Source organism: Borostomias antarcticus, assembly GCF_949987555.1.
Source record: "Borostomias antarcticus genome assembly, chromosome: 17".
Taxonomy (NCBI): domain Eukaryota; kingdom Metazoa; phylum Chordata; class Actinopteri; order Stomiiformes; family Stomiidae; genus Borostomias; species Borostomias antarcticus.
In genome coordinates, this window is record NC_140250.1 from 16,047,364 (window position 1) to 16,074,267 (window position 26,904).

General features: G+C 45.2%; 1 protein-coding gene across 1 annotated transcript in view; it reads left to right on the plus strand.

The window, feature by feature from the left end:
• dpp10 (dipeptidyl peptidase like 10) overlaps positions 1–26,904 on the plus strand; it is a gene marked incomplete at both ends in the record, with an annotated part of 80,531 nt that overhangs the window by 18,072 nt on the left and 35,555 nt on the right. Inside the window, one exon of the mRNA XM_084451692.1 lies at positions 541–636. Within this exon, the coding sequence (XP_084307818.1) occupies positions 541–636 (96 nt within the window). The remainder of the gene's footprint in view (positions 1–540; positions 637–26,904) is intronic.

Genomic DNA, 26,904 nt, shown 5'->3' on the forward strand with positions numbered 1-26,904 from the left:
GTTTCCCCAGAACCTCATCCTCAAAACCTCCTCTTTGTCATCGCTTACGGTCATCATTCCCAGTGATTGCTCTGCTCATTTGGTTTATGATCTGAGCAGTTCTCAGCTGAGGCAGGTGCTGCCATGCCTGTCACTGTAAGGCCGGCCAGCCTGCCTATGACTCACTCAGGCAGACATCCAGGTCCATGTAACATTTATTTCTTAAAGATATCCTTCAAAAAGAACAGTTACAACGTTGCATAATCAGACAGTAGCTCAAAGTAGCTATTCCCCCCCCCCCCTCTCTCTCTCTTTCTCTCTCTCTCTCTCTCTCTCTCACATGTCGTGTCCCTGCTCTCAAGCTCCACTTTTCCCAATGTGAGTCCTAATTTGCAATCATAGCTGTCAATCATACTGAGCATGTCTGCCTCGAGCCCCCGCCCTCCTTGTTTTGTAGTCTTTCATTATTCGCGCCCGGCACCTCTCTGGGCTCTCTGGGCACCATTTCTAGTTGTTTAAGTTTTCATTGACTCTAATATTGATCTGGGTTCACATTTGCAGTGGACAACCAAGTGGGGAGCGACACCAAGCTAAGCGTGGAGGACCTGTTCAAGCCGGAGTTCATGATCCACGACCCGGAGGCCAAATGGATCAACGGTAAGAACCAAACCCATGTGAATAAGCCTGCTGTGTCTGGCCTGCTGCGTCTGGCCGCGGTTCACCAGTGGTCACCTGGAGATAAATGAGTTTAAAAGGTCGCTTTGATTTCTAGGTGGTGTGTCTGCAGGTCCGGCTCTGTCTGTGTGTGTGTGTGTGTGTGTGTGTGTGTGTGTGTGTGTGTGTGTGTGTGTGTGTGTGTGTGTGTGTGTGGTGGAGGCGGAATGGGGGGGTAGTCTAGGGCTCTCCTCCACCCTGTGGAGTGTGTGTGTGTGTGTGGGAGGGAGGTGATTTGGATGATTTGTACGAAATGATGGCCATAAAATGGAATAGAGGCTTTGTCTTTCCGTGATGAAGTGGCATAACAGTGCATTTGTACGTAAGGCAGTAACACTTAATCATTCTATTTATATTTCTTTAAATTGTGTTTTTCTTCACATGTCTGGAAAGGTTTTCCACCATCAGAGCTCTCCAGGGCAGCAGGCCCCAGGCCCCGCCCCCAGCATGCGATCTGCGCGTCAGTGCCTACTGTAGTGTAGTCTTGTTAACACGCAGACTAGCTTTGACAGGTAGGGAATGTGCTTGTCAACATTACTTGTGCTTCTACTTACAAGGCATCATGGAGTCCGTGCCTTGATGCCCAACAGCGAGCAGAAAAGATCTGCTCTACCGAGAAGACATTTCCCAGTTCGGAACCTGCCACCAGCGATTACACCGGCATCATTCACTATCGCTGTGCACTGGAGCAGCTGCTCCCTGCTTCACACCTTCCTGCATATTCACACAAAATAACACTTACTATTTCCCAGTCTTGCACTAGACACAAACAACATCTTGACACTCTGCAGCTTCTTGATAGTGCATAGAGGAAGGGTTGAGTTAGTTCTTTAGTAGGGGGAAGACTTCGGACTTGTCTCCGCTGTTATGCAAATAAGCCACGGTAAAGCAAGCTTGAATTCAGCTATGGCCACTCCCAAGCTAGCATGTCAAACCGCAGCCCTTGCATGTTCATATGGTATTGATTTCTCGCTGGAGGGGGCTGGTGTTTTTAATGAAGGTCCTGGGTACCTGTATGTGTAGATATGGTAAATGGACTACAGTTATATAGCGCTTTTCGACCTTAGCGGCACTCAAAGTGCTTTTCAATGGCCTCTCATTCACACACCAATGGCGGTAGCTGCCATGTAAGGTGCTAACCTGCTCATTGGGAGCAATTTGGGGTTAGGTGTCTTGCTCAAGGACACTTCGACATGTGGACAGACAGTTTTGAGTTGGGACGGATACCATTTAAGAAAGGTATTATTTATTTTTTGTATCAAACATTTTGTCTCTTTTTGTGTTCTTTTCATTCTTTTTTTGTTATAATCAGTTCGAAAATTAAAGGGACATTCCAAATACAACATTTAGCTTGCTTTGCAAATCATCTAGACCAGGGATGTCAAACTCACTGTAGGCCTCAAAACGACTACTACTACTAATAATACTACTACTACTACTACTACTACTACTACTACTACTACTACTACTACCGCTACCACTACTAGCCTACTACTACTACTACTACTACTACGGTACTACTTCTACTACTACTACTACTGTACTACTACTACTACTACTACTCTACTACTACTACTCCTAATATACTACTACTACTACTACTACTACTACTACTACTACTAGTACTACTACTACTACTACTACTACTACTGTACTACTACTACTGTGCTACTATTACTACTACTACTACTGCTACTACTCTACTCCTGCTACTACTATTACTACTACTACTCTACTACTACTACTACTACTACTACTACTACTACTGTACTACTACTACTACTACTACTACTACTACTGTAGTATTACTACTACTACTACTACTACTACTGTACTACTAGTACTACTAATACTACTACTACTACTACTGTACTAGTACTTCTTCTACTACTACTACTACTACTGTACTACTACTACTACTACTACTACTAGTACTACTATTTGACAGAGCAGCTGTCTTATCGGTAGCTGATAGAGCAGGTTAGAGACAATATTAAGAGTTGGGAAATGGAAAGGTGGTACTGTACGGTAGGTTGGGAGGATGGGTGAGTCTAGCGCATTTTCAAGTGTGCATTCTCTTCCCAGCGAGAGCGTCAGTTTCACTCGCAACATGACTGTTTCATTGCAAAGTCTCAACCTTTTCACTTCCAGTTTTGCTCCTTTTCACGATGATAACAGTCGGCCATGACGGTCTGGTGCTCTGGCGTGGTTCTCCGCTCGGCTCCAGCTTCCCTCGGTGTTCCCCGTTCTGTGTGCTGGATGTGTCGGCTGGCAGGAACTCTTCTGATGGCTCGATGCGGCTATTCGCCCGCGGGCGCCGGGGAAGATGCAACACCTTCCTGTCCATCAGTATTTCATCCCGGGTGACATTTTTTCCATAACACCAGCTCATCCCCCACCATGACCCCAGGCTAGAGACAGAGAGAAGCCAGAAAGAGAGGTTTACAGGGGGGCTTTGAGGATAGATGGGAATAAAATGGATGCCAGTTGAATAACAGAAGAGAAGAGAGAGACGGGGAGGACGCGCAGCAGAGGGCGGACTGACGGCTGGGTTTCTTGGACAGGACAGGACGGTCTACGGTTCACTCATTATTTATCAACAGGGACGTACTCCTCCTCTGATGTTAGCCCATGTTTACTACTCTGTATATGTTCTTAGCCAATAGACAGACATTTTCCAGGAGCTTGCTCGATCGTCTCGTTGAGAGGGGTCAGGGAAGAATTTTTACAGCTAACCTTTCTGGCCCCAAGGTCACTCAACTGTTTGCTTCCCTCGGGAATATGTAGACGTGGGTCGTATTCCCTACTCCCCATTGCTCTCTGTAAAGCGCATTGTGTTGCCTCTGTGTATGAAATGCGCTATACAAATAAAGTTTGATTTGATTTGATTTGATCTGACTGCTCTGTAGGGTTAGCACTCTTACACTGCTTGAGCTTATAGACGTTACTGTACATTTGAAGTATATTTTGTATATTCTGTGTACCTAATGTCTAGCTAATGTGATCTATCTATCTGTCTGTCTGTCTGTCTATCTATCTGTGTATTTATAATTTTTTAGGGAGATCATCTTTGAGAGAGACAGGGAGGGTACACAGAAATGTATTCTGTACCTGAACCACGTGTTTATCATATCTACAATCTAAAATGTCAGTCTGAGACAGTATATACCGTATTCAGAGACCATATTCTGCGCCAGCGCGTTGACAGAGCGTACAGTTCTGAAGGCATTGATGCAGCCTCCCCCGGGACAGTCGATTCAGAGACAGATTCATCAGAGCTGTTATGGATGGGCTGCTGCAAATGGATGTGAGGGCCCGATGATTAGCTTGCAGGAACGGATAGTTGAGGGGAATAAATGGAAAGTGAAATAAGCTCTTTATGTAAGTTCTTGATGTAATGGAGCCGTCGTCTTACACACCGTTGTTCACTTGGAATGTTTCGCCATTCAGCATGAAAACTAATGATGATTAGAGCCATTACAGAAGACCAATCGAGCTGAACAAGACGTCTAGAGGCTTGTAGTCTTATAGTGATCAAATCACTCGCTGTTTATGTGCGTGTGTGTGTGACTGTGTGTGTGTGTCTGTGTGCGTGCGTGTGTGTCTGTGTGCATGCGTGTGTGTGTGTGTGTGTGCGTGCGTGTGTGTGCGTGCGTGCATGTGCGTGTGTGTCCGTGCGTGCATTTGCGTGCGTGTGTGTGTGTGTGCGTGCTGGAGGAGTGTGCGTTAGTTTGTCTATATTCACAGTTAGTCGCTGTCAGGTGACACTCAGTGCATGTTAGTCTCCATCATTATCACCCAGGCCCCAAAGGTACATTATCCCCAACCTGCCAATGACAATCTTGTGAGACGTGCATCACGAGAACCTCACACGCCACTCCGCATTACACAAGACACGCCCTCTGGTGCTTCAGCGGTCTGATATCCTCTTCTTGTGACGTTGACCGTTAATTTTGTAACCAGTCAGTTCTGTTCCCCCATCAAATCTACTGTATCCAGCCAATTATCTTGGCCCTACGGTCCTGTTCTTAATTAAAGTCCAAATGAATGGAGGTGTTTGGCTGGCTCTGTGGCGCTCCCCTCGGGCTGGAGCAGGCGGGTTAAAGTTCGGTGGACTCCGGGGTATTCCCCCTCCCCCGCACCCCCCAGTCCAAACCCCGTCTCTCTAGCGCCCCCATGCGGGGAACTGTTTGTTTTGGCTCTGTGCTCGTGCACGTGCGCGCAAGCTCTACATGTTTGGTATCCCTGCGCTCGTTGAGAGATTTAGGCCTGTTCTTCTTCTTCTTCGTGTGGGTACGTTGTTGCGTCCTCTTCCCCCCCAGGCTCGGGGCCGAGGGGCTATCCTTTTACCACCCCGAGCCTGGGTGAGGGGTCACCCGGGCTATATATCCGGGCTCACCTCCAGGAGCCACGTCACCGTTTCGTCATCAACGACCGTCAGGCCACGCATTCCGTTGGGTGTCCGGTATATCGGACAGTCCATGATGAATGGTCTGCGGTTTGTTCCTCGGCGCCACACTCGCACTGCGCCAGTTCAAACCCGGTGTCTCTGTGACCTTCCCCACAAATATGGCTGTTTCAATCCCCCCTATTGACAACGAATGGGGGGCATTTTTCACTCCTGAGCCAGACAAAAAATTAATGGAGGTGAATGGGCGGTCATGCATGGGCAGCTCAGTGGCGCCCCCTCAGGTCGAAGGGGCAAGTGGTAAAGGATATAATACTAGCGACAACTAATACTATTGCTGTCTTCCAATATACGTCTGTTTTGTTTGCTGATATGTAGAGTTTACAGTACCCTTCTTGGAGAACGCCTGAACCATGTGTGTGTCGTGTCCCCACTCCGCCCACCTGAACCATGTGTGTGTCGTGTCCCCACTCCGCCCGCCTGCTCCATTTAGGGTCCCCAGCCGCCCCCCCAGCAGCCCACCTTGACTTCCATTCATTTACCTGATTAGCGACATAATTAAGTCAATTAGTCTCGATTCCCGCGGCGTTCACCGTGCGGAACAAATAATGAGAAGCGATTGGCCTCGCTGTCATCGTTGTCGGGTGCCGGTGATCTGAAAAGGGGTTTTGTGGCGTATAAATCGGTAACGGAGAGAAAGATTTGCAGGAGTACAACGGCGTCCATTTTTAAGAGTGTTTTTCCACTTTCATGGCTCCGCAGCGTTGTTCTAGGGGGTTAATTAGAAAGCGCATGCTCTGGTACCTCCCATTAATTAGCATTACAGACTCCCCAAGCTACGCACTAGGGCGTGAGAGTGAGGGGGAATGCATCGGTGTTTGTGTGTGTGTGTGTGTGTGTGTGTGTGTGTGTGTGTGCTATTAACTCAGAAGGCGTTAATGGCTTTGCCAGCTCCCCCGTTGCATGGATGGATGGACGGACGGACGGACGGATGGAAGAGGATGGAACGGAGCGAGGGATATGAACCTGCATGCAGCTCTCATCCTCCCCTCAAAGACAAAGAACCCTGCCTCATGTGTGTGAGGCCTCCTTCTCCACCAGACCAGTCTGGTTAGTCTTGATCTCCTTCTCCACCAGACCAGTCTGGTTAGTCTTGATCTCCTGCTCCACCAGACCAGTCTGGTTAGTCTTGATCTCCTTCTCCACCAGACCAGTCTGGTTAGTCTTGATCTCCTGCTCCACCAGACCAGTCTGGTTAGTCTTGATCTCCTGCTCCACCAGACCAGTCTGGTTAGTCTTGATCTCCTTCTCCACCAGACCAGTCTGGTTAGTCTTGATCTCCTGCTCCACCAGACCAGTCTGGTTAGTCTTGATCTCCTGCTCCACCAGACCAGTCTGGTTAGTCTTGATCTCCTGCTCCACCAGACCAGTCTGGTTAGTCTTGATCTCCTTCTCCACCAGACCAGTCTGGTTAGTCTTGATCTCCTTCTCCAACAGACCAGTCTGGTTAGTCTGGATCTCCTGCTCCACCAGACCAGTCTGGTTAGTCTTGATCTCCTTCTCCACCAGACCAGTCTGGTTAGTCTTGATCTCCTGCTCCACCAGACCAGTCTGGTTAGTCTTGATCTCCTGCTCCACCAGACCAGTCTCGTTAGTCTTGATCTCCTTCTCCACCAGACCAGTCTGGTTAGTCTTGATCTCCTGCTCCACCAGACCAGTCTCGTTAGTCTTGATCTCCTTCTCCACCAGACCAGTCTGGTTAGTCTGGATCTCCTGCTCCACCAGACCAGTCTGGTTAGTCTTGATGTCCTGCTCCACCAGACCAGTCTGGTTAGTCTGGATCTCCTGCCCCACCAGACCAGTCTCGTTAGTCTTGATTCCTCCGTCTCTTTTCCTGCGCTGCTTTGAAGCCAATCAGTCCCATCCTCCTGTTCCATTATCTCCCCTGCGAGCGGCGAGGGCCGTTGATTAAAATGTGGAAACCGGAGACTTCTGTCGCTTTCTCTCTGGATCTGTAAACACCTGTCCTTTGGAGCTGCGCTCTCTCTCTTTGTTCCTAGTTCTGACGCAGCATAGCGCCACGTCCATCAAGGTTGCCATTAGCAAGAGTAAGGACACTGGCGGCGTCTTTGCTGTGGTGATGTGGCGTGATTATCCGTCCAACGAGAGGAACGCTGCTACCAGGACTGATCAACGCAGACTATAGACTGGAGACGCAGACATGCAGCCCAGGGAGAGAGGGGGAGAATGATGGTTATCAAAAGTGACAATTGGAGAAAGAAGAAAGAGGAAAAGGAGGACATTTGCTCTGTAATGGAGGCAGAGTGGCAGACAGAGATAGTGGGGGGAGTGAGATATCTCTTACAGTGTCTGGGAGAGGAAAGATTCTCCTATCTGGCAGTGTGTGTGTGTGTGTGTGTATGTGTGCGTGTGTGTGTGTGTGCGCGTGTATGCATGTGTGTGCACGCGTGTGTGTTATGGGGTGTGATTCGTGCCAGCGTAACAAACACTCAGTGCTTTCGTCGTTTGCGTGTATAAAGGTATTTTGGCGAGCTGATTAATAGGCGTGCATATACGCACGCGTTACGAGTCGCTCGCATTCTTAGAGGGTGACGTGTAAAAAGTGCCGTGCCAATTTTGCGCACATGCATGTAACGTTTGCACGCTCGTGTTAAGTCAGCGGGCACTAGAAGCTGCGAGCGGGGCTCATTTGTCCATATTGAATAAAAATTAAGAATATTTATTTGCACTCAATCAAATTCCAGGACCCTCCTTGCATAACTTTTCCTAGATATGTGTCGTTTTATCTCCACTATCGCTACATTTTCAAATAAGAGCGCGCACAAACTGGTGCTGACGGTGCTGCAGCGCCCTCTATCGACAAGAAACGTGTATCTGAACATTTGTTTTAAATTGCGAAGAAAGAGTCATTCAGATATTAGGCTTTATTAAAAACAAGTTGCTTAACATGTGCGAATTCCATTTATTGAGAATGCATTACCAATTGGCAAGGACGAGATTAGAACCAGCTATGATTTAAAGGCAACTGACCTTACACGTGCGGCCGCTAACACGTCTGCTGCGCTAGCAAGGCACTGGCACGTTTGACACGTCGCTATGCAATTTCTGCACACATTACAAGACGTACGTACGTACGTACATCTATGATTTTACCAAACTGTCATGTGTAGTGTTGGTGTCGCATATGTGAGGCGCATCTAACCTGTAGTGTTGCCGTCATGCACACGATGCGCAATACGTGTAAACAACATGTGCACAGCGTCTGCGTTACAGGTACGTTACAGCTATGAGACGTCTGTCACTCCATTGTTTGTCAATGGAAATTATACACTTGCGTTTAGACGTTTGATGTCATCGCGTCTTCTTAAGTAGGCGCAAGTCAAGCATTTCAGTATGGTGTGCTGGCACTAATCACACCCCATATATGTGTGTGTGTGTGTGCGCGCGCGCGTGTGTGTCTGTGTGTGTGTGCGCGCGTGCGTGTGGCAGGTGGAAATGACGTCCTCAGGCGCCCGTTGATTCTAATTATCGGGATTTGAGACTATCAGCTGTCCCCTGCCGCTGCTGGCCAGCAGATTCACATTGATTTCCCAATCCCAGGATGCATCAGCTCGCAAGTCGCCCCCCCCCCCCCCCCCCCCCCCCCCCCCCCTTTGGTGTAAGTGGAGCAGCTGCACTCCACTCACACCTGTGGTGGCCCCGTGAGCCTAACATCCCACCCTGCGTTGTATCATATCGCAGTAAGCGGCCGCACAGCGCGCTCGCTAGGCCGGCGGTGTAATTACCATCTGTGTTAAGCTGCGCCAGAGGAAATCACGCCGTATGGATTGTGAACGGGGAGGGGCGGGCGGGCGGGCGGCGCCCACAGACGCTGGCAGACGGGTCCTTAACGGCGGCTGAGCAATCGGCGAAGGCCGTTTAGTGGCGTTCTAACGAGGCTGGTTATTGATTGGCCCAGCACCTGGTGGAGGCGGGGAGGGCAGGCCAATGAAAACAGACAGTGATGTATTGGAGGAGGGTCTGAGGCCGGCGTGGGTTACATCCACCAATCACGGCCCGTTGGGAGTGGAGGAACTCAGCTCTATGACAGGACGCCGGCTCATCTGAGTAGCGTATATACTGTAGCTTAACGTGCGTGAATCCACAGACCAGGTTGACTGTTCTCTCTGTGTGTGCCGTGACCTTTTTGACTGCCTGTAGAGCGCAGATATCCCGGCCGTTGCTCAGCATTGATGAGGTCAAACAAAATCACGTCTAGTCGTGCACAATCACCCTCAGCTGTATTGTCCTAATTGAAGTGATGTAGAGGTGTTTGCACACCACACTATTGTACATCACTGTTCACAGGCTAGGCACTTGACCACACGGTCATTTGCTGTCATGTAATATCTACCATGATTCCCATGATGCAATACACTGACTTAATTAACCTCAAGTGCCCCAACTGAAACAATCCTAGAAACTACTATAATCAGGAAGTTATTTGGGACAGTCTAAGAAACTCAATCTGCTATTTTCCTTTCAACTTTATACAGTTATAACTGCAACATCGATATTCGACAAAATAACCGGGACATAGCTAATTACCTTCAGACATGAATGGGCTTCAAAGGCCGTCACAGTGGCAGTAGCTTGTGTTACCAGGTCTCAAAGCAGGGAAGGTCAGTAGCTTGTGTTACCAGGTCTCATAGCAGGGAAGGTCAGTAGCTTCTGTTACCAGGTCTCATACTGTAGCAGGGAAGGTCAGTAGCTTCTGTTACCAGGTCTCATAGCAGGGAAGGTCAGTAGCTTGTGTTACCAGGTCTCAAAGCAGGGAAGGTCAGTAGCTTCTGTTACCAGGTCTCATAGCAGGGAAGGTCAGTAGCTTCTGTTACCAGGTCTCATAGCAGGGAAGGTCAGTAGCTTCTGTTACCAGGTCTCATAGCAGGGAAGGTCAGTAGCTTCTGTTACCAGGTCTCAAAGCAGGGAAGGTCAGTAGCTTCTGTTACCAGGTCTCAAAGCAGGGATGGTCAGTGGCTGCTGGCCACAAAAGCACCTCGGAGCCAGCCAGTAATGTTTTCTCACTGTCAGTATTTCAGCCTTTCTAAAAATACTCAGCTCGTCCGTACTCTGCATCCACCCAATTTGAGACGCATCACCATGGAGACAGTTTTAATGTAACCTTTTGTGGCGTCACATTTGCTAAACATAATTCGTTGGGAAAAGTGGCACCAGCTTGTTAGCTTAAAGGTTAAAGGTTAAAGTCCCAATGATTGTCACACACCTGAGTGTGTGAAATTTGTTCTCCGCATTTGACCCATCCCCTGGGGGAGTGGTGAGCAGCAGCGGTGCCGCGCTCGGGAATCATTTGGTGATGTAGCCCCCCCAATTCCAACCCTTGATGCTGAGTGCCAAGCAGGGAGGCGATGGGTACCATCTTTATAGTCGTTGGTATGACTCGGCCAGGGATCGAACTCACAACCTCCCAGTCTCAGGGCGGACACATCCAGGCATGATGACTAAATCACTGACTGGTGACCAGCGGTCTGTCAGAACGTTTGAAGGGAATGAGGGAGAAAAGGAAGGAGGGTTGGATGATTTATGTATCCATAAACGTACCGAGGCACATCTCGGACCAGGTAACAGATGCTATCAGTGACATGGTGTACAGTAGGTCTTTGACAGGGTGACCGAGTTATTATTTGAGGATGTGGGACTTTCTCTGATATCAGTTAATAAAAAAATGATCTCTTCTCTTTGCTGTTTTTTACCTCCTTGACACTCAGGCCGTATTCAATCACAGAGTCACGGTGGGATATTCATCCAATCACAGAGTCACGGTGGGATATTCATCCAATCACAGAGTCACGGTGGGATATTCATCCAATCACAGAGTCACGGTGGGATATTCATCCAATCGCAGAGTCACGGTGGGATATTCATCCAATCGCAGAGTCACGGTGGGATATTCATCCAATCACAGAGTCACGGTGGGATATTCATCCAATCACAGAGTCACGGTGGGATATTCATCCAATCGCAGAGTCACGGTGGGATATTCATCCAATCACAGAGTCACGGTGGGATATTCAAATCGGACTAAGCCAAACGTCTGCTGGGAAAGATGTTAGAAAATCTGGAGGCGTGTTTCAGGAGGATGGTGTCAGAACACCAGTACCTCAAGAATAGAACTGTTTTCACCCCCCCTGAAGAATAGAACTGTTTCACCCCCTTTGAAGAATATAATCTTTCACCCCCCCTGAAGAATAGAACTGTTCTCACCCCCCCTGAAGAATAGAACTGTTTTCACCCCCCCTGAAGAATAGAACTGTTTCACCCCCCCTGAAGAATAGAACTGTTTCACCCCCCCTGAAGAATAGAACTGTTTCACCCCCCCTGAAGAATAGAACTGTTTCACCCCCCCTGAAGAATAGAACTGTTTTCACCCCCCCTGAAGAATAGAACTGTTTCACCCCCCTTGTCATATAAATGCCTTCTTCTATTCTCTTTTCTGTTTTTATTGTAGCCTATTTATTTTTTATTTGGTTGCATAGCGGTGTTTATTGAATGTCTTTACTATAGTTGCATGGTTGTTTTTTGTCTTCCTTTTCTTGTTCACAGGGCATTTTGTAAAAGAGATGAAGGTCTCTAAACGCTGTTTAAATAATAAGGATACTTCAAACATGTAAAGGCTGGTCAGGTTGTGCCAGACTAGGAGTATACGTCTGAATCAAATGATGTAGAATATCCGTGGCAAGAATAAGTTCTTGTCACCTCTGGGTCTTAAGGCCAATGCATTGTGGAGTGACACTCCTATCCAATGTACAGTAGAACTGTGCCATTAGGCAGTGACATTCCAGCTCATTAATTAGCCTACCGAGTCAGCTACGTCTCATACATATAATTTGCTGTTCCGTCAGCTGGAGAAAGCCCTGTCCCCATGCAAGGGGAAGGTGTGTTGAATTAAAGATCATTAGTTTAAATATAGAATTCTCGGGACAATAATGACTGCATTTCAATAACTCCTCTTGATATTTCCTTGCCCTCACCTGGATAACTGAAGACAAGATTGATTTATATGCTTCAACCAGCTGGTAAGGGATGTGGAGCATGGGCCTGGGGGTGCGGGACCTTTTCATTCGTTTTTTTTCAGGAGTGAGTCAGTTTTTCTTACATCCTTGAAATCAAGGTCTTATGAAATATAGAGTCAACGTGGAATATTCAGTCAATCTGAGACACTGGTCTGCTGGGAGTCTGTTGATACAGCAGCCATCACAAAAGGTTACCAGAAGGTCACTCGCTGACGTTGACCTGGAGTTATGAAAGTGACACATTTTGTGGGGTCAGATTTTTCTTTTAGACATATCCCCCTGAGACTTTAAAAAGAGTTTAGAAATATAACCGCTATCCCCTTCGCTTCGCCTTCAGCAGTAGAGATGGAATGTTTCTGTTCTGAGTTATTCTATCTTTAGAGAGCCAGGAGCTTGAATGTAGCACCGGAGCAAACGTAGCTCTATAGATGTTCATGTCTGCTTGGCTGAATTCAAAAGTCAATTACAAAGCTATAGACATATTTGCATTGTGATGGACGTTAATCCGTACAGCAGAGTCATTCAGGTGAAAGGAGGAAGTAAACATGGACGCGCGTGCCCCACTTCGCTGTCCTGTTCATTGTTCTTCACCCAGCTCATTTCCTCTCCTAACCTCAGAGACTCACTCTATATTTATCCCACGTCTGCTCTGGGAAACAGCCCGGTGCCACTCATCCCACTCTGGGTAATGGGAGAGAGACGCACACAGGCAAACTATAGGATCACAATTAAAGTGCTTCTGTGAAGCGCGCCACTGCCACCTGTCCACTGCAAGATGGAGTTGCCGGTCCCTTAGGAACAATTAAAAACTCCCAGCGCCAGATGACATAGACTGCCATCCACGTATACACCTGACAGCGAACGACTCGCCTGGCCACGTAACCGAGGGAATCATGAGTGCTCGTAAACCCTGGTGGACTGAGCGTAGTCCTCCGAGGTCGTGCTAGCTAGTAGCTGGTGAAACTCACACCTCTGGTATAAAGGATGTGCTAAAGACCCTTCCAATAGGTCTTCCAATCTCTTGCCGTAGTTGTTAGCACATCCGACTTGCAAGCACAAGGTTGCAGGTTCACGTCCCGCCCTGGACAATCTCTTAACATGGGTCAAACGAACGAGAAACACAACGCAGACGAGAGTACGTTACACCCACACACCTGCAGAGGTGGTCAACAACTAACATTTAGGCTTTTGAAGTTGAAGGATCTTTTGAAATTGAAGGATATTTTGAAATTGAACGATCTTTTGAAATTGAATGCATCACGGTTTGTTGTTTTGACCAGTTAGTAGGAGTGTGAGAGATTTAATACTAAACATATCGCCTGCGGTTTTGAGTTGGTGTCAAAACTGCCCAATATTAGCAAGCTGTAGTTAAATATTCCTTCTCTGTAAATTAGCTTAGAATCATAGTGAATATCAAATTCAGTTGAATAATGCTCCACATTCCATATAACCTTACATGGCTAGTTATACCCCCACTGCTGTTAGCTACTTTTTACTAGGGATGCGCTTCGAAAACCGGTTCTTGTTGAGAACCAGTTCCCAGTGAATCGCCACTTGCAATGCTTGCAAAAAACGTATATCATCAAAGCGGGGAAATACTACAAATATGCAAAAACATTTGGCCACACAGCATGTGATAACATTGCAGGAATGTCCCGTTTTTGATGCGCTCCGGAGTGACGACAGCAGCGCAGCTAACGTTAGTGTAGTCGAAGGTAAACTCCTCCAGAGTCCCTGTCTATTGTGTTAGTGCCATTTGTTTAATTGTGTAAACCAGCTTTCACTATATGAATAATCTCCATTTCCATCCATGTAATTTAGATGATGACGTTCAGAGTCAGGCTCGTGGTCGGTCTGGGTCAGAGGCTACTTCTTGTAGAAGTAGTAGAATTATTAATTCCCCATACAGTTGATGGTTGCAGACCTACTCAGTTCCATTTGGACTTCACTTGATTGTATTTGTTGCCAGTTGCCGCTGCTAGTTTTATTTTTGTCAGCTCAGCTCTTATACCCTTTTTAAATTAGCATTTTCATTTCTACTAGTAACATGACTGTTATTGGATTTAAAATTCAACAGAATAATTCATGTTTTATTTATCTTTTTCTATAGAAAAAATAATGATTTGTTTATGTCAGTTTTATTTTTAGTTCAAGGTGAAAACACCTAAAAACCAGCACTGTAATGGCATGTTCAAAATATATATAAAAGAAAATTAATGTTAATTAACCTGTTTGTACTCTTTTGCCCAATGAGAATCGATAAGAGAATCGATAATGAATCGGATCGATAAGCAGAATCGAAAATGGAATCGGAATCGCTAAAATCTTATCAATATCCATCCCTACTTTTTACTCCAGAAGGACATCCTTTGGCCAACATTCTCTAACATTATCATCGTCTGTTGACATTTGTCTCACACATATTAAAACAAAAAACACACATTTAAAAGCACAATACTGCTTTCCTGTTGCAACCACTTTAGCCGTACAGAGAAGGATCTGCTGTTACTGTAGCTTCTCTCTGTGTCAGTCAGCGAGGGATAAAAGACCTTCAGCTAATGGGCATGTTGGTGTTTATGCCGTGGGGCTTTAGTGATATTCTGTGTCTGCAGGGGCTGAGCCCCGGCATCCAGGTGTGCTCTGGGATAGCGGGGGGAGGGTGGAAAGGGCACCTTTGATGAGGACGGGCTGGAGGCAGCTCTTTGTGCTGCGGCCGTATCGCAGGCCCCCTGCCCTGGAGAGAGGGGGTAGGATGTGACTTGGGAACACTCTACTGTACTCACCTTGATGTGATCCTGCTGTAGTTACAGTACCATTGCAGGTAGAGGTAGCTGCATATGGTGGTGATGATGATGATGATGGTAATGGTAATGATGATGATGGTACAGAGAATAAGAAATACCACAAAAGTGCGTTGTGTGGTGTTGATGGATGTGCTGTTCATGGTGACGGCTTAAAAAGGCCTATTACAGCCAGATCACATTTTGGGCTAGATCAGTGGTTTTTGATGATGTGTGATGGATGATTGTTTATAGAATTGTCATTCTGTCTGATTCTGTCTTCTGATTGTATCTGTTTCTTCTATCTAAATGCATGGTTAGGGCTCAAGAGACAGGGTTCAAGATTAAGTGCCAGATAAGTACCTAAAAGAAGACGTCTTTGATACAACCCCACCCTCTTTTCCGGTCTACAGTATAAATTATCTGCAGCCCGGATGCGAATTAGACATGTCAACATTATAATGGTGTGTGGGTAGAGACATATGACATTATGTATGTGACTCATGACAGATGCAATTAATACACAATTTCCACAGATGGTTCCCTCTTCACTCTTCTTGTGGGCACTCACTAGGGATGAGACAGTATACCGTAAAACCGTGAACCGCGGTATAAAATGTCCACGGTATTAGAACCGTGACAATCCCTGTCTTTACGGTATTTCGTTTACAGTATTACACAATAATGCGCATTTCAAGTTGCTTGCAACAGTTAATTTTGTAATTTAATATAAGCTTGCTATTAATATATAATATATAGTAAATACGTTTTTTTATGTGTGTTGGGGAGGTGAAATGCCGTATACCGTGAAATACCGTAAACCGTACCGTGTAACTAGATACTGTACCGTACCGTAATGCAAAAATCCATACCGTCTCATCCCTAGCACTCACACACGGGCATGCACACACATAATGCACGTGCAAACACACACACACACATGCACACAGCATACACACACAAAATAAAACTAGCTCTGTGGGCGCAAGGTCTTTGGTCAGCAGATAGCCCTTACAACTCAATTGAAAACATTCAAATTGGCTGTATACTGTAGATAACGTTCCATAATTAATTAACATTCTTTATTGATGGCATGTACACTAGGCTGAGTCCAGGTTTCAGAGGAAGTGCCTTGCTGATCTTTTTCTTAATCAGTTCATCTCATCAGAGAACGCTGCTGCTGGTTTCTCTGGTGGATAAGAGAGCATGCTGCCTGACTGATTATCGGGTTTTCCCCCTTAAAGGGGCGGCGGTAGCTCAGTTGGTAGAGTGGGTCGTTCAATGATTGACGGGTCAGTGGTTCGAATCCCGGCTCCGACTGTCCACATGTCGAAGTGTCCTTGAACAAGACACCTAACCCCAAATTGCTCCCAATGATCAGGTTAGCACCTTGCATGGTGTGAATGTGTGTGTGAATGGGTGAATGAGAGGCCATTGTAAAGCGCTTTGAGTGCCGCTAAGGTGGAAAAGCGCTATATAAGTGCAGTCCATTTACCATTTAAAGACGAGAACGCAGAAGAACAAACCTGTCTGCTGGTTGGTGTTGTTTCACTGTTGGTGAAAAGTTCACAGCGCAAAGCTTGAAAATTGGCAACATTGATGTTTGTTATGTGATTAAATGAGAACGTTGATGAGATCCACTTCTGAAATGCTCTGCTAAATCACTTACTAGGCAAAAAACAACTCAATTGCAAGTCAAAACAAGGACCTTGATTCATGAGTTATTTTACTCAGCATTTATTTTGTGTGGAGTGAGAAAATTGCTATTGACATCTTCATTGTTCTCAAGCGTTAACCGTTACTTAGTCTTTAATATTAAAATATCAACCCATTCTTGGTCTATAAAACATGTATTTGACATTTTGCCTTGTATCGCCGTTGAAAAAGGTAGATGGTAATTCAAGTGGTCACCCCAAACCGATGGCAAGGGAATTACCGTCACCCCAAACCGATGGTAAGGGAATTACCGTCACCCCAAACCGATGGCAAGGGAATTACCGTACCGCCCTGCACTCCCTTACCTCTGTACTGTTTTGTGTGTTGACAGGTGATTTGGAATCTGAACTTAATGAAGGTAAAAAAAATCACTTTTATCACAAGTGTGTTAATTATATCAGTTAGATCTGACATTTCAAAAGACCGCAAACCTGGTCTAACCTCATTGCTCCATCAGACATTTAAATGTACATTATGTGATCATTAAATCGTTTGAAAATACTGAAGGGAGGCACTTATCTTTCAATAGGCCGTACTCGCATAGCTGAGGGTTTCAAAGGCGGGATATTTGGATTCTGATAAACACAACACGATTAACCATGTGTCAGTGTACACGATTAGCCATGTGTCAGTCTACACGTGGAAACGTGTAAAAAAAACTGCCATCTTCATCCGCTTATCCAGGGTCGGGTCGCGGAGGCAGCAGCTCCAGCAGGGGGCCCCAGACATCCCTTTCCCTAGCAGCATCAACCAGCTCTGCCTGGGGAATCTTTAGCCGCTCACAGGCCAGTGCAGAGATGTAGTCCCGCCACCTAGTCCTGGGTCTACCCCGCGGCCTCCTCCCAGCCGGACACGCCTGGAACACCTCCCTAGGGAGGCGCCCAGGAGGCATCCTCACTAGATGCCACAAAAAAAACGGATTTATTATTATTGTTTTCTTAAATAGCATTAAGTGAAGGTATCGTCATTCAAGCTAATATAGTCCGTCTATTCTTCTTAGTCTATTTGTTTGCATGCCTTCTTGGATTTTAACAGACGAAGCTATTCTGCTGACCCCTCGCATCCGCACTCCCTCTGACGTTTGCAAACATTCGTTTCTCTCACCTGCTGAGGGGAGCGGGTGTAGGTCTAACTCGCAAGACTATTGAACAAGAAAAACAAGTAGAAACATGTTACGAAGAAAATTGTCTCCTGCAGACTTTTAGGTACTTACACCAACTGACTTTTAAACCAATTTCACTGTCGCAGACAAATTTCCAATTTCGGAATAAAATCTCGTCGGGCCACGTTCCTGTCATCTTTATCGTTTGGTGTGAGCCAAACTTGTGTACAATCAGACACCGACAGTAGCTTAGCCGAAGAACGCAGCAGTATAGGCTACGTGACAGCTAGCCCTGCGTTAGTAGCTTAGCCGAAGAACACAGCAGTATAGGCTACGTGACAGCTAGCCCTGCGTTAGTAGCTTAGCCGAAGAACACAGCAGTATAGGCTACGTGACAGGTAGCCCTGCGTTAGTAGCTTAGCCGAAGAACACAGCAGTATAGGCTACGTGACAGGTAGCCCTGCGTGGCAGTTTTTCAAGAAAGACCCCTCCAAAGAGATCAAGTTAAAGGGGAACGGCGCTGTCATAGCAAGTTTAGCTCAAATGTCACTTTGTCCTCAATGAAACTGATCCGCACACACCAACATTTAACTGATCTGTGCAGTAGTAAGCTAGCTGCTTTTTCCTCTGTGCGCGCACCCCCTTTATAATGGACGTCTATGGGCCTCTGCTAAAAACTATGATAAACATTCATTTTCAAGGCAGGAAGCGCAGGGTGTGATCTTACCGGTGTCATTATGCTAATGTGGCAGCGTTATTAGCATCTAGAGAGCAGCAGCTTCCCCTCTATCTACAAAAAAAAAGTGATTTGCGCGCTACACACACGCATTAAATGTCCCCACCAAAGCTCAAAAATATGCCCTTGATGTTAACCATGATGTGTTTTGATTCATGGCTATATTGATTTCTGTGGAGATACAAAGTCGGATCCACTGATCTCTGCTGCTGACTTGACAACTAGTCAAACTAGAAAGCCATGTCAGTTTAGCTCTGGAATTGCTGGAACCTCATGCTCTCCTCTGAACATTCCACAGGGGTGCAGACTTGTCACTTGTCTTTAGGTGAAAATAGACCTTTTTAATCCAAAATAGTTCATTTGTTTGATCAGAGTATGTATGAGTTTGTATGTTTGTCACCTTTTTCACCTGTGATCTGATTTCAGACTGGGTCATGTCACAGTGTCTCGCTACAGTTCTACAGTATCCATAAGACTGACAGTAGCCTACCACATACCCCATAGAGCACTGTGGCTTGAAGCACTTTAATCTCAGCTAAATAATTAAGTTGTGCGTTGCATATTTTTTTGCGCAGTGTTCACCCTTAGATCTCAGCTTCAGCAACTCTCAGCTTTATAACCTCAAGTGTATAACCTTGAGCGTATAACCTCAAGTGCCAAATGAACCAACCAGCTTTACGTTATAAGAAACAGCATGAGGTGACTGTTTGAAATCTCTGCTTAACTGGTTTGTATCACTTTGTTGTGCAGTTATCATGCTGCAAAAAGGTACAGTAGACCGTATCTCTATTCACTCATCGGTCCTCATTTATCAACAGAACATTGAAATCAGCTCTATCCTCTCATTGGTCCTCATTTATCAACGGAATGTTGAAATCAGCTCTATCCTCTCATTGGTCATCATTTATCAACGGAATGTTGAAATCAGCTCTATCCTCTCATTGGTCCTCATTTATCAACGGAATGTTGAAATCAGCGCTATCCTCTCATTGGTCCTCATTTATCAACGGAATGTTGAAATCAGCTCTATCCTCTCATTGGCCCTCATTTATCAACGGAATGTTGAAATCAGCTCTATCCACTCATTGGCCCTCATTTATCAACGGAATGTTGAAATCAGCACAGATCCAACCGCAAAAATGATATCATGATGATGAATCCTATCATTCAAATGATCGGGCGTTGATAAAATGTGGTGGCTAAACTCAATTGTAAATGGCGCCACAATCACGGCGCTACATATTCTGGCCTCGCATTTGCAGTTCACGACATGGAGATGTGTCATACGGCCAAGAACATACTGTATTTACATTTCCATAACCACTCATCGTCATCACTCTCCATGGATTCCCGCTGTCCAGGAAACCCTTTGCTCACGTCCAAGTTGATAAATGCCGAAGTTGCTGTGTAAATGACCGTATGCGGTAGGCTTTCTGTTGTACATAGTATTCGATTCAAAGTGAGTTTCCGTTCTTAATACTGCACTGTAAATGTATTTGGCAGGTGGTGATAGCTCTGGGCACAGCTAGCATTACATTTCTAATTCTTTGCTATTTCAGACGTGTAAAAATAATCACTACCTTCTCATGAAGAGAAAGAAGGTGACTGCCATTCATCAACTAAGGTATATTATTTAATCTCATGCTACTGCCCAAGCAAAAACTTCTCTTCCATTAATATTGCTTTGTAAAGTGGCCCAAATGCATATCAAAACAATGATTGAAAAGCCATTTGTACATACAAGACTGCAATGCCAATATGTACTGTAATGTCACTTTCACAGTCACACTTACACTTCGCCTCAGCTGGATGGAAATCCGCTCGGTTTTCATTATCTCTGGTGCGTGTTCACTGTGTCTGACTTACAGAATCAGGAGCACTTCAAAACTGACGGTTTGAAGCAAATTAAATGGTAAATGGACTGCACTTATATAGTGCTTTTCCACCTTAGTGGCACTCAAAGTGCTTTACAATGGCCTCTCATTCACCCATTCACACACATTCACACACCAATGGCAGTAGCTGCCATGCAAGGTGCTCATTGGGAGCAATTTGGGGTTAGGAGTCTTGCTCAAGGACACTTCGACATGTGGACAGTCAGAGCTGGGATTCAAACCACTGACCCTTCGATCATTGAATGACCCTCTCTACCAACTGAGCTACAGCTGCCCCTGTATTGCTACGGTTTTGTTCATTATAAGCTTTGTGTGGAAGTGCTTATCACCCTTCAGTCACATTAATTTCTACAAGGATTCCATTCTATTAGAGTCTAGCATGTGACTGTTGTGTTATCATTACCATGTAGTGCAATGTTTGGTTTCTTTAGTGATGTATGTTTTTACATTTGTGTTTTGACTTTTTGCACTTGTCGCCCCCAGCGACAAGTGCAAAAGTTGGCTGACATGCAGTCCAGATCTATTATCATCACTGTTTAATATACAGTGAGTGATATATACCTATCTATCTATCTATCTCAACACATTACAACACATTGTTGTCTTGTAGTGTGAATTCTGAACTCAAACTCAACTCAAATTTTATTTATAAAGCACATTTAAAACAACCGGGGTTGACCAAAGTGCTGTACAGGTCCAGAGCAACAAACACAGCATACTGTAGCATGCAACAGAACACTACAATACACCATACACAATATACAATACAATACAATACAGTACAATACAGGGGCCATCGGGTGTCCAGCTCAACCTGAGTTGAAGGCCTGGGAGAACAGGTGAGTCTTTAAAGAAGGCTTAACAATCTACGGTCTGGGCAGACCTAATGTGCCAGGGCAGACTGTTCCAGAGCCTAGAGGCCGCCGCCCCAAAGGCTCGGTCACCTCTAGTCTTCAGCCGAGTCTTTGGGACAGCCAGCAGCAGCTGATTAGAGAATCTCAGCTCTCATGAAAGTGCAGGAGTTCAGCAAGATACTGAGGTGGCAGTCAATTTAGAGCTTTAAAAACAAACAACTAAATCTTGAAATCAATCCAAAAATGCACTGGGAGCCAGTGGAGCGCGGCCAAGATATAGATTGATATGAATAGCCTCCTGAAGTTAGTAGTGTGACCGTAACTACCTTCAGACCTCTAAAACGTTTTTTTATTTTTGTTCTGGTACAGTAACAATGCAACAATTATGTATTATTCAGTGGCTTAAAGATATACAGTAGCACATTACTTATGCATCAGAATCTAAACTTGTACTTTTTGAGGTGGAGCATTCCATCATTTAAGGATACAAGTGGAGGCCAAGCCTGTTTTTGAGGGTATGTTGCTCTGTCCAGACTCAGCAGATGTTTAGGATTAAACAGGTTTGGATAGAAAGGAGCAAAACTGGAAGTGAAAAGGTTGAGACTTTGCAATGAAGCAGACATGTTGTGCTCTTGCTGGGACAAGTCATGTTGCAAGTTACAAGTTGAAACTGACGCTCTCGCTGGGAAGCGAACGCACACTTGAAAATGCGCTAGAGACTCACCCATCCTCTCAACCTACTGTACCACCTTTCCGTTTCCCAACTCTTAATATCATCTCTAACCTGCTCTATCGGCTACCGATAAGACAGCTGCTCTGTCAAATAGTAGTACTAGTAGTAGTAATAGTAGTAGAAGTAGTACAGTAGTAGTAGTAGTTGTTGTTTTGACGCCTACAGTGAGTTTGACATCCCTGGTCTAGATGATTGGCAAAGCAAGCTAAATGTTAATTTTAGAACTGATTATAACAAAAAAAAATTAAAAGAACACAAAAATAGACAAAAGGTTTGATACAAAGAAATAAATAATACGTTTCTTAAATGGTATCTGGCCTTTTTTGGAAGATCTTTGGCCTGTGTTCAGGGCCTCGTCTACACAGCTCTTGCCAGAGATAAGGACATTCATTGCTGTGATAGGCTCACAGAGGTTATGGCAGAAACACATGCGTAAGGTTGGACTGGGTCCAGGGGGCCACATTACCCATCAATCAAACCAATAATAACTACCGCCTGGCGACAGGCCCCTGATTGGCCTGGAATGAGAAAATCGTTGATGGACAAATGAGTTCTGCTGGGATGGTGAAGGTGATCGCCTCTCACTGTGTAGTTCCATACATGCCCGGGTTGCCATGTCTGTTCGGGCTGGCATGTAAGTGACACAACCCCCATAATATTAGAAAGAGATTGATTACTTAATTAACGGCTGTCTGTGCTATTTTTCATTACAACTCCCAAGTTTGCAGTTTATCCTCCTGTATACTTTTCTTTGGGCTGTGATTTTAAATTCATAAGCTTTTAAAATATTTTGTATTTACATTAGTAGTAGATCTCAACACTTTGATCTAGGATCCTCATAATTTAGCCGTGGTTGACATTAGACTATCACTGATTGTCAAACGTGTTTTACAGACATTCTAAAAGTATTTCAATTAAACATGGTGTGTGTGTATGTGTGCATGTGTGTGATGTGCCTTTAGGTGAGATTCCTTGAGTGTTGTGTGTATACTATAAATACTATTGAATTGTATACTATAAATACCGTCCACCCGCGTTTTCCAATCTCTAGCTTTTCTGTGGCGTAGCTGGCTCAGGCGGTTTTACTGTATGTACAGTTCGTCATGTCATATGTGTTGGCAAGTCAGTGGACCTGAGATGAAACCCAGCATGGTGAAGTTAGGGTGGAAGCCATACTGACAAGCAACACAGTGAAACTTCACTAGTGATCAAAGCTTATAAAATGTATTGAAGTTATACTAATCAATTATCAAGATAATATGAAAACACAATTCAATAACGGATGGAAACACAAATGTGGCAGTATGGAAACACATCACTGAAATGAATGATATCATAAGATTGCACCCTGTCCTAAGTTCTCTAAGCTCAAACAGCATAGCATCAGCCCACATCAATAGAGCACAGCTGGGTTGCGACCTTACATGATGTGATGCATGCTGACTAGCGTCGCTGGCAGCTCTTGGTGTGGAGACTTGAAGAGGCATGTGACCGGCGGTTGCTGGATCTGGTGCAGGGCGTCGCACGCCCGGCTCTTCCGTCCATGCAGCTTTGAAGGTCGGCTGTTTGGCGAACGTTGGGCCTCCTCACTCGCCCCTCAATATCAGGGGGAAACTGACCTCCAGTTACCAGACTCTCACTCCAGTTTTTTTAAGCCCTGCTTATTTGATCTCATTCACAACACATTAGGCAGATATCATTAAGGATGGAATATTCATATTCAGTACGTTAGCCGTAGTAAATAAAGTCCAAACATGACATCTTTAATTACACCAACATGCTGTATTCACCCTTTCATTACTTCCATGAGCCCATTGGATCCCCGGACCCTGTTACTCACGGATATGCTTCACAGTATAGAATAAACAATTGCACTTGGGGAATAACTCAGTTTCATGATTGAATTAGCAGTTTATCACTGAACTAGAATAAATAATTAATAATGCTAATAATAAATAGATAAATCAATATCCTTGATCAATCAGATCCCATACCTTCTGACGTTTATCCTCATCTTTCTTCTGGGATGCTAAAAGCCATTCAGGATGACTGTGAAAGATGACTGGACTGGACAGATGCAGGGCTGCCAAGTCTTATGCATTGAGGGGGGGTGCTTGTGACTTATAGCCATTGTGGGGGGGTTGACTCCAACACATGGTTTGGTTGAGGGCGACACATTAAGTTGGCCACAGTTTAGCTAACTTGGCTAGCGTTAGCTACAGTCACCTTAGGTAATGATAACGTTAGTTAGGTAGCTGCCAATTTGTATCCAACGTTACCTACGTACGTTTATGATTAACATGAACTAATGTTATTTTACTTCGGCTAGCTAGCGAATAGTGTTACCGTTAACGTCATCTTGTAGCTAACACTAACGTTGTATAGCTACAGGAAGTTTGCTGCACTATTGTAGATAGATTCGGCTGGTTAACGTTAGCTATCATCGACAGCAAGTTTGCTAATTTAGATAATTAAACTTACATTTCAAGTTGTAAGCCTCATGACTTTTTGTTGCCTTCATTTGTCTTGTCGAAATCCCTGAAGTTTCTCCACCTTATTTGTGGCAAAAGCGAATGCAGAAGTGCATTAACTCTGGGGGGGACTACTTTGAGGGGGACAATGTGTAATTTCTCTGCAGATTCTGTAAGAAAAATGTTTTGAGAGTGTACTTTCTTTATTGTAATAAAATTGTTGAGTTTTGGGAGTTGGTAGAGAAAAGTGCCACAACTGTGTGATCGTATTTTAGACTTGTCTAGTCCAAAGATTTACCAAGATACGTTCAAAAGGTTGAGTCTGGTTTATTGAATGAAATCAAATACTTGCGCAAGGACTTCCTGAACAACGCAAACAAAGGTGGTTTGTCAGAGAAGTGAAGTCAGTCACTTCTGGCTGTGGCTTATGTACAGTCCAAAACAAAGGTACAGTGTTTCCAGGATGTGATTGGCTACTGCATTGTACATGAATGTGAAATGGCAGGCGTGGCCAAGAGCACAGACATGTGACAACAAAGAAAACAAAAGTCTGAATGAGGACGAGGAAGACCAAGGTGGGGCCCCTCCGACCTAAACAAAGAGATGAGGAAGAGCTATGCAGAGTGTGTTCACAATTACAAAAGAGGGAGAGCTGAGGTGTTTTACATTAGACTGAAACTGGGGTTTGCAAGGGACTTGGGGGGAGGTGATAAATTACAAAGACAAAGGCTAAGGTGTTTGGATGTAAATTCCTGGACAATCCCTCATTTGTGCCTGAACAGGCACACAAAAATAAAATCCAAACACAGTGTAAACAGTCAGCTATGCTATACATGTGGAAAGGAAATAATCTCTCCACTAGGTGGAGAAAAAAAAAAAAATCTCTTTTTTTTTTTTTTTTTTTAATTATTTTCTCTCAACGTGCAAAATCACACACCAAAACCCCTTGCTTCAGAAATTTGACAGGAAACAAGATAAAAAAGATGACATGATTATATACTATTTATAGTCTAAGAGTGGACAACCATTCACCAAAAAAACTTGATTTTACAAGGCAAAAAAGATAAAATGGTTACCAGTGTAAGAGGGGCAAAAAAAAAACCTCTTGGTCAATTTAGAGGAAAAACCCAAACTTATTTATCAACTCATGTTTCAACAATTGCAACTCTTGTAAACAAATATGATATTTTCCAGATTATTTCAAAGTTCATTAACTCTTGTGAGGAGGTGACCGGCAAGGTCAGTCTCCGATTGCTCATCAGAGGAGAGGAGAGTGTGGCGGTGACTGTCAAGGTCACTCTTGTTCACAGTGTATCCCAACAGTCATTTAGGTGGCACTTCTCTTTTGGGCAATAGAATGTCATTGGGGAATGCAAGGCGTCTTCTCTTCTAGATCGCAACTTCGATGTCACGTTGCTTGAAATCAGTTATGTTCAATGTTAGTGTGTGCAGGTGTGTGTGCGTGTGTGGTGCATCTTGTGAGGAGGTGACCAGCAAGGTCATTTTTCCTCCGATTCCTCGTCAGAGGAGAGGACAGTGTGATGGCCCATGGTTTTGGCCTCTGAGCCCTCTGGTTCAGCTGCATTCTGATCTCCTGGTGTTTGCGATCCCCTGGTGGACCGTCCTCTGCTACTTGGACCCGTCGGCAATGGCTTGCATGGGTCCAACGAAGTCCTCTCAGATCGCTGTCTGCGTGATGAGTAGAAACTGGTACGGCCCGAGCCACCTCGGCGAGTTCCAGCTCCTTCGTCTGTGGTCGTGGACTAGGACCCAATCCCCAGGAGAGATGTGATGCAGGAACCCCTCCTTAGCCTCAGGAAATGGCGGTCCTCACTCTGTTGGAGACATCTGTTAACATCTTCCGCCACCCCTGTTTTTGAAACATGATCTGGCCCGTGGGCTAGTTTGAAAGCATAATGAAAACATGAACGAGGTAGTACAGGTTTGTCATTAGGCCCTAGATACAGGTTAGTTTGGTGGTGGAAATGTGCACTTAGTCCTTCATTTCTTTTCTCCGCAGGTGGAGCAGATGCTTGTAGGTCAGAAATGTAGGCTCTTGAACTGAACCCGGTCCATCCCTGTACTGCTCCACGTAGGGCCGGCCCGGGTCGTGCTGCTGGAGGGCTCACCTCGGCGCTCCCGCCTCCAGCACAGGCTGATGAAGTGCTCCGTCTGTGGATCCACAGATGAGAGAGACAAACAGAGACAAAACAGAGCAAAAGAGAGTCCTCTGGTCTGGTCTCCCTGTTCCCTTCTTTGGTCAGGAACGGTTATTCAACAGTCTGTAGGAGATACTCAGAAACATGGTTAAGCGCAAGCTCCTGCTTTGGGGAAAAAATGTTGTTATCTGTCAGGAAAACTTAAACAGGGTGACTGTTCAAGTGTCATTTAGAGCCAGTCTTCTGCAGTAGCCTACAGTGACATC